The sequence below is a fragment of the Thunnus thynnus genome, chromosome 4, assembly GCF_963924715.1.
Source record: "Thunnus thynnus chromosome 4, fThuThy2.1, whole genome shotgun sequence".
Classification (NCBI taxonomy): domain Eukaryota; kingdom Metazoa; phylum Chordata; class Actinopteri; order Scombriformes; family Scombridae; genus Thunnus; species Thunnus thynnus.
Window position 1 is genome coordinate 8,076,163 of NC_089520.1, and position 14,565 is coordinate 8,090,727.

The window sequence follows — 14,565 nt, forward strand, 5'->3', positions numbered from 1 at the left end:
AGAAGTATCCTGTCATGAACTGACATCTGAGACAAAACTTTGTTCGGCACCTCCAGCGTCTTTATTATTCATCCTCAGGGGACCATGAATGTCTGGACCAAATTTCATAGCAATCCTTCTGAGAGTTGCTAAAATATCTCAGTCTTCACCAAAGAGTTGGACCGACAGACTCACTGATAGGCCAACGTTGTTGAATTTAACACAAGACGTTTTGAATCGTGTGTATTAATTAATATAAGAAGAGTTTGTTTGAGACACATTCAAATGGAGATGAATTAGCTCTTGATTTGATTCATTATTGTTGTAAAAATTAATCATTTTTATGTGCAACAGGGATGAAGGAGTCGCTTGATACAGTCAAAAACAAAACAAAACAAAAACCTTTGCTATTGAAGGTTTCTGGAGCTCCTCGCCACAGTCGTCCATGTTTTTGTCAGTTCAGATGTACAGAGGTCAGTAATAATGTGTCTTCTACTTGTGACTTATCATGACTGACCATGAACACATGCAGCAGTTGAAATAAGCCGTCTGTCTGTCCAGATAATCAACAACATTGATCTCTGAACTGAACGCAGTAGCTCCTCATTGTTACGCAGTTAGTGACAAACAGTATTTAGAACACTGAACATACAAAGACTTTGACTGTGTCTGAATGAATGACGTTAATTCTTGTAATGAAGTCTTTTTTTTTTTTAAAGAGAATAATATACTGACCACATCCACAGCTCGTCTCGGCTCATTTTTTTTGGATCCACTCCTCTGATTTTACTCATGAAGATCAGTTTACTAGTCATGGTTATTCTACTCAGCCTGTGAGAACAGCTGTCTAATGTCTAGAGCTGCAACTAACAATTAGTTTCTTGATTAATCGATTAGTTGTTTGAGCCATAAAATGTCTGGAAATGGTGAAAAATGTCGATCACTGTTTCTCAAAGCCTCAAATATCTAGTTTTATCCTGACCAACAGTCCAAAACTCAAAAATATTCACTTTACTATCACAGAGGACTAAAGAAACCAGAAAATAGAAACATTTGAGAAGCTGGAGTCAGAGAATTTGGAAATTTTCTTCTTAAAAAATGACTCAAGACAATTAATCAATTATCAAAATAGTTGCTGATTAATTTAATAGTTGGCAACTAATTGATTAATCGACCAATCATTGCAGCTCTAATAGTGTCTTCTTTGGTTCTGGAGATTATAAATAAATAATAAAAAGCCTGAATTACAACCTGGAGGTGACAAGTTTGAAAGATTAAAAGAAAAACATAGCTGGTATATTATTTTTTTCTGCGAGGGCTTCAAGCAGCTGTGGTTGCTAATTATTTTTAGATGAATATAAACATGCAGTATAGGAACCTAAATATGAGCAGCATTATTTACTTTATGAAAACTTGTGATAACAAAAGATACCTGACAATATTCTCAACGACCACAGCTGCTCTCAACTTCTGTAATTTACTGTGGAAACATATTAGCAACAAAAATTGAAAACTGGAAATGAGCTTAAGTACAAATAAAGTTTATTTATAATATATAAGTTGATTTAGAATCACAATAAAACATTAATAAAACAACTATGAAACACAATAATGTAAAGTTTACAGTGGATTCAAAAAGTATTCAGACCCTTTGCTGTAGCACTCCTAATTGTGGGCAGTTGCATCCTTTTTGCTTTAATTATCCTTGAGGTGTGTCTACAACTTGATGTGATTCCACCTGTGGATAACTGAATTGACTGGATATAGTTTAGAAAGGTGCACATCTGTGTGTATAAGGTCCCACAATCCACAATCCATGTCAGGACAAAAACCAAGCCCTGAACCAATGCACAGTAATTTAAGGTAAGTTTATAATTAAGCCTGAATCTAGGTGTCCACTATTTGAAATAAAGTAATGAAAACTCTTACAAACTGACAGTGCAGGATTCAAATCACTGATGAAAAATCCTAAAAATATAAAATGATTTCTTCTTAACTTCTGCTTATTTCATTTTCTCCATTAGTAAATGGTTTATGCATTTCACCCAAAAAGCTGCACAATGGTAATAGTAGAGAAAAATGTTATTTTGTACATATATATAAAATCCCTGTTATAATTTACCAGAGTCCAAGGTGACATCTTCAAATGTCTTGTTTTGTCTAAAACCCCAAAATATTCCATTTACAATTATATAAAACAGAAAAGCAGGAAAACCTGGCATTAGAGAAGCTGGAAACACTTTGCTTGTTTGGCATTTTTGCTTTTATGAAGTTAAAGTGACACATTTTATGTATTAATCATTAATTATTATGTAGTATGAAATTAGGACACAGTAAGTTAAAAAAATATAAATTTAAAAAATAGACAATAGGAGTTATAAAACTTATGCTTAGAAGATTTGTGTGATGGTACTTTTTTTTTTTCAGCAGTAAGGCTCCGAGTGTCCCATTATCATCACAGTTTGTCCCAGAACACTTATATACATCACTCCCTATTCATTCATATACAGACATTTGCTGTGTTGAAAAACTGTGGACATACTGGTAAAAAAAAACCCTCAAATTGGGTAAAACATCCTTTGTATAATTACATATACAGCATCATTATATCAACATTAATCAACATAATCATAGAATTATGAATAAGTAATTTGCCATTTTAAATCACAGTCACAATACAATCATGTATAGATAATTCCATTTCATGGTTAATACCAATTATCATTTTTTTCCCTGATAATCATTTTGAGTACCCTGAGCATTACAAATCATCTTTTTAAATCAATAACTCACTCTCCTCTTACTGCTTCATCCTCCATAATGTTCCTTTCCTCCTTTGGGCCTTTGATTGTCTTATGGTGATGTCATGCCAGGTATTGGACACATGCAGGTCAGGTAGGCGATGATCAGGTCTGGTTTCCACCTTCCCTCCTCTGTCTTTTTCCAGATTCCTCCAGATTGTGGATCTTTTCTCTCTGTGTGTGCCGAGGCCTCCTGTAGCATTTCTCTGGTTTCTTTGACAACTAAGATACTAAATGATGGCAGTTCTGAGCAGCCTTACTTAACCTGAGAGTATAACATGGTATGCCCATCTAGGACCTGAAGGGACCAGGCCACAATCCTGTAAATGAAGGGACTGTGTGCTGTTCCATTGTTACAAAGACTGTAACTGGTAATATCTTCAGTGGGAGTTCATTCATGGTGCCGATGTAAGGAAACAGCCTCTCAGTGAAGGTGTGTGTGAAGGTGTGTATGTGTGTGTTAGTATCAGGATCAGAGAATGACAGTTTTCCTCTGTTCCAGTCCAGATGAACTCTGATCCTCTGCAGCTTCTTCTTCACTGAGAGAACTTTATTAGAGAGTGGCGGAGAGATTGCTGTGTATTTTCCATTAAGGAGACTTATTTCCCAGTATCCAGCTGCTATTTGTCCCTTGATTCCAACAGATTCATTTACCACACCCACACCCCAGAATTTATCATGTCTAACCTCAACGTCCCAGCTGTGAGTCCCAGAGTTAAAGCCCTGAGAGCTCAGGACACAGGGGTGATGGTCAAACCTCTCTGGGTTTTCAGGAAGCTTCTGTTTCTCTCCACGTCTCACACTGGTCAGATCTTCAGACAGGATAAGGTTTGGCTGAGCAGTGTTTGGATCCAGAATCACAGGAGTGTAGGAGACCATCTCCTTCATCTTGTTCCAGATGTTGAAGGTCAGGTTGCCCAGGTGTTTGGCCACATCTATCAGAGCTCCTGAGACCAGCTCTGGATTATCCAGCAGGGGGCGCTGCTGGACTCTTTTCACTGCAGCCTTGTAGTTCTGCAGGAATGAGACGTCTTCAGCTCTCAGCTCCTCCTCTGTGACTCTGATTGTGTCTGACAGAGCTGCTATCTCTCTGCTCAGAGCCTTTATCTTCTCCTTCATGATCTTACTCTTCTGATCCTCTTCCTCACACAGAACAGCGATCCTGGCCTCCTCTTCCTCTTGTAGAAACTGGTGAAGCTTCTTAAACTGCTCCTTAATCTGCCTCTCTGTGTCTCTGGCCTGGACCTTAATGTGTTCTGCTGTTTGATCACAGTTTCCTTTAACTTTGTTAAAAAGCTTCAGTTTCTCCTTTAAGGGCTTCAGGGATTTCTGGAGCTCCTTTTTGTGATCATGTGCAGCTTCATCGATGGGTTTGAATCTGTGGTTGTTGTGTGTTTTTGAATCTCTGCAGACAACACACACTGGCTGCTGATGGTCCAGACAGAAGAGTTTGAGTTTCTCAAAGTGCAGACTGCAGAGAGCCTCAGACCCTGCTGAAGCTCTCTGATCTCTCTCCAGTAAGAAGGTCTCACACAGGTTCTTTAATGCCAAGTTACGAGGAGGATCAATGAATAAATGTCTTTCCCTACAAACTGGACACTCCTGAGTTTGTTTTCCTCTCCACCAGCTCCTCACACAGTCTTTACAGAAGCTGTGGCTGCATGTCAGGACAACTGGATCATTAAAGATGTCCTGACAGATGGGACAGGAGAGATCGTTTTCTGATTGAGAAAACATTTTGTCTCTGTGTGACGCAGAAAACACAGCAGACAGGGGAAGTTCCACAGTCTCGAAAGTTCCCTTAAAGTTACTTTCACTTTGAGTCGTAGCTCCTCTAAAACTCTTCTTTATAATGTGGAATCAGCAGAAGGTTGAAGTGGCAGTATTCCAGTAGTCCAGTAATCCCAGTGTTTCCAGTGTTCCCAGTATTCCCTCTTTTATGTGGCCTCTCTCTGTGGAATTCCTGAGTTTGGTCTGGAGGTGAATCTTGAACGCACTGAACAAAAAGGGCAGCGGTGCTATTTAACCAACGTCACATAATGCCAACAGTTTTGGAAAGCAGTATGCACATACTGCACACACCCATCTGATGCACATGACTCCACCTGAGGTGAACATGCCTTTACATGAGTTTGGTGGCAAACAGTGGCGTCATTGAGGGTAATAGTGAAACTAAGTACTCAGGGCCCAGACATGGAGAGGGCCCTCAGAAAGCCTGGAGTTAAAAGATTGTTTTTATCTGCAATTTTGAAATTTCACATTATTAGCATTGTATTTAAACTATCAAGTGTTGGCTGAATAAATAGTTTGACCAACTATTTCTTGTATTTAAAACATTATTAGAGCCTCTGAGGGGCCTAGTGTAGTCTGCTCCTGCAGTAGGGTGGGCAAAAATGGTTCCAAATGGGTCTTCAGACGCTGTAATTGTGCTAATACTAAGGAATTTGGATGAAGTTGATGCTATCATGTCACTTAAATGTCACTTAAAAAATAAAATCAGGCTATCAGAAGAGAAAAGAAAGAAAACAATCAGAGGGAAAGCAGCTGTTGACAATAGTTAGCTTCTTGACAAATGAAGAAGCATTTCAGTTTGAGAAACAACCACAGAGAGTGAATCAGTGCATGTTCATAATCACCATCTTCTCATGTTACTGAGGATGTTAGACAAGCTGAGCTCATAAAGTAGCTACTAAAAGTTATTTTAAGTAGTCATTTGCAGCAGTTCACACTGAAAAGAGATTTGTAACATCAGGTATTACACAATATTATGCAATTTTAAGATGTTTGTAATATACAATGATTCTCAGCAACTTTTGAAATATGATCAGTTTACTATAATGTTTTGATCAGTTTTACAATTGTGTTTATAAACATTACTGATCCAAAATAAGGTTTAAAAACTTAGATTAAGTTCATGTTAATATTTAACTTTACTTCTTGTATTAAGATCATTCAGTCAGTTTGAGAGTGATAGCAGGTTGTGATCCTCTGTTTTCAATTCAATACTGGGGCCAATTGTTTGTCTGTATTTGGATTGTGTCTTCAGGTCTCTGAAGTTGTATTCAGTGATGTCTTATTTAGTTGTCTTTGATTATGAAATGCAGTCAGATAGTAAACATTTCTTTGTGAAGAGGCAAGCAGACAACAGACACAGAGGAACATTATCATCACATCCGAATCATGTTTGTGTCAACCTGATGAATTTTTATACAAAAAAATTGATTAGTGCAACTTTAATCAGTCATAGAGTATATGTTGATTATGTCTCGATGCTTTGGTAAACTCAAGATCTTCTTTCTTTCATCATGAAAACTATGCGCTTCAATACCAAACTGGTTACTGATCTGTAAAAAGTGAACAAAATGTAAAACGCTTTTTGTAACAAACTGCAATTCATCAAGATCGTTTACAGTTATTTGAGTTAGATAATAGACTGCATTGGGGATATTCTACTTAAAAATAATATATTGTTTTACCATGTTTTTCTTTTGTTCTAATGTTTCTTAAAGAGTAAGTTAACACCCTCTGAAAATCCTGTTTTTGCCAATTGTTTTTGCCAGTCAACATGCTACTGTTATAATGTAACGTTTAGCATGTTAGCATGCTAACGCACTAAATCTAGCATGTTCCCATCCACTGCAGAGACCCAAGGGTTACATTTCTGGCAGGGTTACGGTCGGCTTCATTGTGCATTTGACTCAACCTCAATTGGTGACTCAAGATGAAGGGTTGAAGCTCATCATTGAAAGCAGATAATAAAAGCTTAGCATGTTAGCATGCTTTTAGCATTCATCTCAAGCTGAGACTGTTGGGAATTCACCCTTTACTTTTAGAAGTATCCTGTCATGAACTGACATATGAGAGAAAACTTTGTTCGGCACCTCCAGCGTCTTTATTATTCATCCTCAGGGGACCATGAATGTCTGAACCAAATTTCATGGCAATCCTTCTGAGAGTTGCTAAAATATCTCACTCTTCACCAAAGAGTTGGACCGACAGACTCACTGATAGACCAACGTTGTTGAATTTAACATCAGATGTTTTGAATCATGTGTATTGATTAATATAAGAAGAGTTTGTTTGAGACACATATAAATGGAGATGAATTAGCTCTTGATTTGATTCATTATTGTTGTAAAAATTAATCATTTTAATGTGCAACAGGGATGAAGGAGTCGCTTGATACAGTCAAAAACAAAACAAAACAAAAACCTTTGCTATTGAAGGTTTCTGGAGCTCCTCGCCACAGTCGTCCATGTTTTTGTCAGTTCAGATGTACAGAGGTCAGTAATAATGTGTCTTCTACTTGTGACTTATCATGACTGACCATGAACACATGCAGCAGTTGAAATCAGCCGGATAATCAACAACATTGATCTCTGAACTGAACGCAGTAGCTCCTCATTGTTACGCAGTTAGTGACAAACAGTATTTAGAACACTGAACATACAAAGACTTTGACTGTGTCTGAATGAATGAAGTTAATTCTTGTAATGAAGTCTTTTTTTTTTTAAAGAGAATAATATACTGACCACATCCACAGCTCGTCTCGGCTCATTTTTTTTTGGATCCACTCCTCTGATTTTACTCATGAAGATCAGTTTACTAGTCATGGTTATTCTACTCAGCCTGTGAGAACAGCTGTCTAATGTCTAGAGCTGCAACTAACAATTAGTTTCTTGATTAATCGATTAGTTGTTTGAGTCATAAAATGTCTGGAAATGGTGAAAAATGTTGATCACTGTTTCTCAAAGCCTCAAATATCTAGTTTTATCCTGACCAACAGTCCACAACCCAAAAATATTCACTTTACTATCACAGAGGACTAAAGAAACCAGAAAATAGAAACATTTGAGAAGCTGGAGTCAGAGGATTTGGAAATGTTCTTCTTAAAAAATGACTCAAGACAATTAATCAATTATCAAAATAGTTGCTGATTAATTTAATAGTTGGCAACTAATTGATTAATCGACCAATCGTTGCAGCTCTAATAGTGTCTTCTTTGGTTCTGGAGATTATAAATAAATAATAAAAAGCCTGAATTACAACCTGGAGGTGACAAGTTTGAAAGATTAAAAGAAAGACATAGCTGGTATATTATTTTTTTCTGCGAGGGCTTCGAACAGCTGTGGTTGCTAATTATTTTTAGATGAATATAAACATGCAGTATAGGAACCTAAATATGAGCAGCATTATTTACTTTATGAAAACTTGTGATAACAAAAGATACCTAACAATATTCTCAACGACCACAGCTGCTCTCAACTTCTGTAATTTACTGTGGAAGCATATTAGCAACAAAAATTGAAAACTGGAAATGAGCTTAAGTACAAATAAAGTTTATTTATAATATATAAGTTGATTTAGAATCACAATAAAACATTAATAAAACAACTATGAAACACAATAATGTAAAGTTTACAGTGGATTCAGAAAGTATTCAGACCCTTTGCTGTAGCACTCCTAATTGTGGGCAGTTGCATCCTTTTTGCTTTAATTATCCTTGAGGTGTGTCTACAACTTGATGTGATTCCACCTGTGGATAACTGAATGGATTAGATATAGTTTAGAAAGGTGCACATCTGTGTGTATAAGGTCCCACAATCCACAATCCATGTCAGGACAAAATCCAAGCCCTGAACCAATGCACAGTAATTTACGGTAAGTTTATAATTAAGCCTGAATCTAAGTGTCCACTATTTAAAATACAGTAATGAAAACTCTTACAAACTGACAGTGCAGGATTCAAAACACTGACGAAAAATCCTAAAAATATGAAATGATTTCTTCTTAACTTCTGCTTATTTCATTTTCTCCATTAGTAAATGGTTTATGCATTTCACCCAAAAAGCTACAAAATGGTAATAGTAGAGAAAAATGTTATTTTGTACATATATATAAAATCCCTGTTATCATTTACCAGAGTCCAAGGTGATTTCTTCAAATGTCTTGTTTTGTCTAAAACCCCAAAATATTCCATTTACAATTATATAAAACAGAGAAAAGCAGGAAAACCTGGCATTAGAGAAGCTGGAAACACTTTGCTTGTTTGGCATTTTTGCTTTTATGAAGTTAAAGTGACACATTTTATGTATTAATCATTAATTATTATGTAGTATGAAATTAGGACACAGTAAGTTGAAAAAATAGAAATTTAAAAAATAGACAATAGGAGTTATAAAACCTATGCTTAGAAGATTTGTGTGATGGTACTTTTTTTTTTCAGCAGTAAGGCTCCGAGTGTCCCATTATCATCACAGTTTGTCCCAGAACACTTATATACATCACTCCCTATTCATTCATATACAGACATTTGCTGTGTTGAAAAACTGTGGACATATTGGTAAAAAAAACCCTTCAAATTGGGTAAAACATCCTTTGTATAATTACATATACAGCATCATTATATCAACATTAATCAACATAATCATAGAATTATAAATAAGTAATTTGCCATTTTAAATCACAGACACAATACAATCATGTATAGATAATTCCATTTCATGGTTAATACCGATTATCATTTTTTTCTCTGAAAATCATTTTGAGTACCCTGAGCATTACAAATCATCTTTTTAAATCAATACCTCACTCTCCTCTTACTGCTTCATCCTCTATGATGTTCCTTTCCTCCTTTGGGCCTTTGACTGTCTTATGGTGATGTCATGCCAGGTATTGGACACATGCAGGTCAGGTAGGCGATGATCAGGTCTGGTTTCCACCTTCCCTCCTCTGTCTTTTTCCAGATTCCTCCAGATTGTGGATCTTTTCTCTCTCTGTGTGCCGAGGCCTCCTGTAGCATTTCTCTGGTTTCTTTGACAACTAAGATGCTAAATGATGTCATTTCTGGGCAGCCTTATTTAACCTGAAAGTATTACATGGTATGTAATACACATGGTATGCCCATCTAGGACCTGAAGGGACCAGGCCACAAGCCTGTAGATGAAGGGACTGTGTCCTGTTCCATTGTTACAAAGACTGTAACTGGTAATATCTTCAGTGGGAGTTCATTCCAAGTAGCAATGTATGGAAACAGCCTCTCAGTGAAGGTGTGTGTGAAGGTGTGTATGTGTGTGTTAGTATCAGGATCAGAGAATGACAGTTTTCCTCTGTTCCAGTCCAGATGAACTCTGATCCTCTGCAGCTTCTTCTTCACTGAGAGAACTTTATCAGAGAGTGGCGGAGAGACTGCTGTGTATTTTCCATTAAGGAGACTTATTCCCCAGTATCCAGCTGCTATTTGTCCCTTGCTTCCAACAGATTCATTTATCACACCCACACTCCAGAGTTTATCATGTCTAACCTCAACGTCCCAGCTGTGAGTCCCAGAGTTAAAGCCCTGAGAGCCCAGGACACAGGAGTAATTAATAATCCTCTCTGGGTTTTTAGGAAGCTTCTGTTTCTCTCCACATCTCACACTGGTCAGATCTTCAGACAGGATAAGGTTTGGCTGAGCAGTGTTTGGATCCAGAATCACAGGAGTGTAGGAGACCATCTCCTTCATCTTGTTCCAGATGTTGAAGGTCAGGTTGCCCAGGTGTTTGGCCACATCTATCAGAGCTCCTGAGACCAGCTCTGGATCATCCAGCAGGGGGCGCTGCTGGACTCTTTCCACTGCAGCCTTGTAGTTCTGCAGGAATGAGACGTCTTCAGCTCTCAGCTCCTCCTCTGTGGCTCTGATTGTGTCTGACAGAGCTGCTATCTCTCTACTCAGAGTCTCAATCTTCTCCTTCATCATCTTACTCTTCTGATTCTCTTCCTCACACAGAGCAGTGATCCTGGCCTCCTCTTCCTCTTGTAGAAACTGGTGAAGCTTCTTAAACTGCTCCTTAATCTGCCTCTCTGTGTCTCTGGCCTGGACTTTAATGTGTTCTGCTGTTTGATCACAGTTTCCTTTAACTTCGTTAAAGAGCTTCAGTTTGTCCTGTAAGGGCTTCAGGAATTTCTGGAGCTCCTCTTTGTCATCATTTGCAGCTTCATCGATGGGTCTGAATCTGTGGTTATTGTGTGCTTTTGAATCTCTGCAGACAACACACACTGGCTGCTGATGGTCCAGACAGAAGAGTTTGAGTTTCTCAGAGTGCAGACTGCAGAGATCCTCAGACCCTGCTGAAGCTCTTCGATCTCTCTCCAGTAAGAAGGCCTCACACAGGTTCTTTAATGCCAAGTTACGAGGAGGATCAATGAATAAATGTCTTTCCCTACAAACTGGACATTCCCGAGTTTGTTTCTCTCTCCAACAGTTCTTCACACATTCTTTACAGAAGCTGTGGCTGCATGTCAGGACAACTGGATCTTTAAAGATGTCCCGACAGACAGGACAGGAGAGATCGTTTTCTGATTGAGAAAACATTTTGTCTCTGTGTAACGCAGGAAACACAGCAGACAGGGGAAGTTCCACAGTCTCGAAAGTTCCCTTAAAGTTACTCTCACTTTGAGTCGTAGCTCCTCTAAAACTCGTCTTTATAATGTGGAATCAGCAGAAGGTTGAAGTGGCAGTATTCCAGTAGTCCAGTAATTCCAGTGTTTCCAGTGTTCCCAGTATTCCCTCTTTTATGTGGCCTCTCTCTGTGGAATTCCTGAGTTTGGTCTGGAGGTGAATCTTGAACGCACTGAACAAAAAGGGCAGCGGTGCTATTTAACCAACATCACATGATGCCCACAGTTATGGAACACAGTACGCATGTACTGCACACACCCATCTGATGCACATGACTCCACCTGAGGTGAACATGCCTTTATATGAGTTTGGTGGCAAACAGTGGCGTCATTGAGGGGAATAGTGAAACTAAGCACTCAGGGCCCAGACATGGAGAGGGCCCTCAGAAAGCCTGGAGTTAAAAGATTGTTTTTATCTGCAATTTTGAAATTTCACATTATTAGCATTGTATTTAAACTATCAAGTGTTGGCTGAATAAATAGTTTGACCAACTATTTCTTGTATTTAAAACATTATTAGAGCCTCTGAGGGGCCTAGTGTAGTCTGCTCCTGCAGTAGGGTGGGCAAAAATGGTTCCAAATGGGTCTTCAGACGCTGTAATTGTGCTAATACTAAGGAATTTGGGTGAAGTTGATGCTATCATTTCACTTAAATGTCACTTAAAAAATAAAATCAGGCTATCAGAAGAGAAAAGAAAGAAAACAATCAGAGGGAAAGCAGCTGTTGACAATAGTTAGCTTCTTGACAAATGAAGAAGCATTTCAGTTTGAGAAACAACCACAGAGAGTGAATCAGTGCATGTTCATAATCACCATCTTCTCATGTTACTGAGGATGTTAGACAAGCTGAGCTCATAAAGTAGCTACTAAAAGTTATTTTAAGTAGTCATTTGCAGCAGTTCACACTGAAAAGAGATTTGTAACATCAGGTATTACACAATATTATGCAATTTTAAGATGTTTGTAATATACAATGATTCTCAGCAACTTTTGAAATATGATCAGTTTACTATAATGTTTTGATCAGTTTTACAATTGTGTTTATAAACATTACTGATCCAAAATAAGGTTTAAAAACTTAGATTAAGTTCATGTTAATATTTAACTTTACTTCTTGTATTAAGATCATTCAGTCAGTTTGAGAGTGATAGCAGGTTGTGATCCTCTGTTTTCAATTCAATACTGGGGCCAATTGTTTGTCTGTATTTGGATTGTGTCTTCAGGTCTCTGAAGTTGTATTCAGTGATGTCTTATTTAGTTGTCTTTGATTATGAAATACAGTCAGATAGTAAACAATTCTTTGTGGAGAGGCAAGCAGACAACAGACACAGAGGAACATTATCATCACATCCGAGTCATGTTTGTGTCAACCTGATGAATTTTTATACAAAAAAATTGATTAGTGCAACTTTAATCAGTCATAGAGTATATGTTGATTATGTCTCGATGCCTTGGTAAACTCAACAGCTTCTTTCTTTTATCATGAAATCTATGCGCTTCAATGCCAAACTGGTTACTGATCTGTAAAAAGTGAACAAAATGTAAAATGCTTTTTGTAACAAACTGCAATTCATCAAGAACGTTTACAGTTATTTGAGTTAGATGTTAGACTGCATTGGGGATATTCTACTTAAAAATAATATATTGTTTTACCATGTTTTTCTTTTGTTCTAATGTTTCTTAAAGAGTAAGTTAACACCCTCTGAAAATCCTGTTTTTGCCGGTTGTTTTTGCCAGTCAACATGCTACTGTTATAATGTAACGTTTAGCATGTTAGCATGCTAACACACTAAATTTAGCATGTTCCCATCCACTGCAGAGACCCAAGGGTGACATTTCTGGCAGGTTTATGGTCGGCTTCATTGTGCATTTGACTCAACCTCAATTGGTGACTCAAGATGAAGGGTTGAAGCTCATCATTGAAAGCAGATAATAAAAGCTTAGCATGTTAGCATGCTTTTAGCATTCATCTCAAGCTGAGACTGTTGGGAATTCACCCTTTACTTTTAGAAGTATCCTGTCATGAACTGACATATGAGAGAAAACTTTGTTGGGCACCTCCAGCGTCTTTATTATTCATCCTCAGGGGACCATGAATGTCTGAACCAAATTTCATGGCAATCCTTCTGAGAGTTGCTAAAATATCTCAGTCTTCACCAAAGAGTTGGACCGACAGACTCACTGATAGACCAACGTTGTTGAATTTAAAATAAGACATTTTGAATCATGTGTATTAATTAATATAAGAAGAGTTTGTTTGAGACACATATAAATGGAGATGAATTAGCTCTTGATTTGTTTCATTATTGTTGTAAAAATTAATCATTTTAATGTGCAACAGGGATGAAGGAGTCGCTTGATACAGTCAAAAACAAAACAAAACAAAAACCTTTGCTATTGAAGGTTTCTGGAGCTCCTCGTCACAGTCGTCCATGTTTTTGTCAGTTCAGATGCACAGAGGTCAGTAATAATGTGTCTTCTACTTGTGACTTATCATGACTGACCATGAACACATGCAGCAGTTGAAATCAGCCGTCTGTCTGTCCAGATAATCAACAACATTGATCTCTGAACTGAACGCAGTAGCTCCTCATTGTTACGCAGTTAGTGACAAACAGTATTTAGAACACTGAACATACAAAGACTTTGACTTTGACAATTAGTTTCTTGATTAATCGATTAGTTGTTTGAGCCATAAAATGTCTGGAAATGGTGAAAAATGTCAATCGCTGTTTCTCAAAGCCTCAAATATCTAGTTTTATCCTGACCAACAGTCCAAAACCCAAAAATATTCACTTTACTATCACAGAGGACTAAAGAAACCAGAAAACAGAAACATTTGAGAAGAATCAACCAATCATTGCAGCTCTAATAGTGTCTTCTTTGGTTCTGGAGATTATAAATATATAATAAAAAGCCTGAATTACAACCTGGAGGTGACAAGTTTGAAAGATTAAAAGAAAGACATAGCTGGTATATTATTTTTTTCTGCGAGGGCTTCAAGCAGCTGTGGTTGCTAATTATTTTTAGATGAATATAAACATGCAGTATAGGGACCTAAATATGAGCAGCATTATTTATTTTATGAAAACTTGTGATAACAAAAGATACCTAACAATATTCTCAACGACCACAGCTGCTCTCAACTTCTGTAATTTACTGTGGAAGCATATTAGCAACAAAAATTGAAAGTGGAAATGAGCTTAAGTACAAATAAAGTTTATTTATAATATATAAGTTGATTTAGAATCACAATAAAACATTAATAAAACAACTATGAAACACAATAATGTAAAGTTTACAGTGGATTCAGAAAGTATTTAGACCCTTTGCTGTAGTACTCCTA

The 14,565-nt window shown here is 37.3% G+C and overlaps 2 protein-coding genes across 2 annotated transcripts; both read right to left on the minus strand.

Annotated features, from left to right (window-relative positions):
* Window positions 1-1,529: 1,529 nt before the first annotated feature.
* LOC137181050 (nuclear factor 7, ovary-like) lies at window positions 1,530-5,533 on the minus strand. The gene has a single exon (XM_067586402.1). The coding sequence runs from the start codon at window positions 4,515-4,517 to the stop codon at window positions 3,072-3,074; it is 1,446 nt and encodes a 481-aa protein (XP_067442503.1). The 5' UTR covers window positions 4,518-5,533; the 3' UTR covers window positions 1,530-3,071.
* A 2,589-nt stretch (window positions 5,534-8,122) lies between these two features.
* On the minus strand, window positions 8,123-11,197 carry LOC137181051 (nuclear factor 7, ovary-like). Its single transcript, XM_067586403.1, has one exon. The coding sequence runs from the start codon at window positions 11,131-11,133 to the stop codon at window positions 9,688-9,690; it is 1,446 nt and encodes a 481-aa protein (XP_067442504.1). The 5' UTR covers window positions 11,134-11,197; the 3' UTR covers window positions 8,123-9,687.
* Window positions 11,198-14,565: the final 3,368 nt, after the last annotated feature.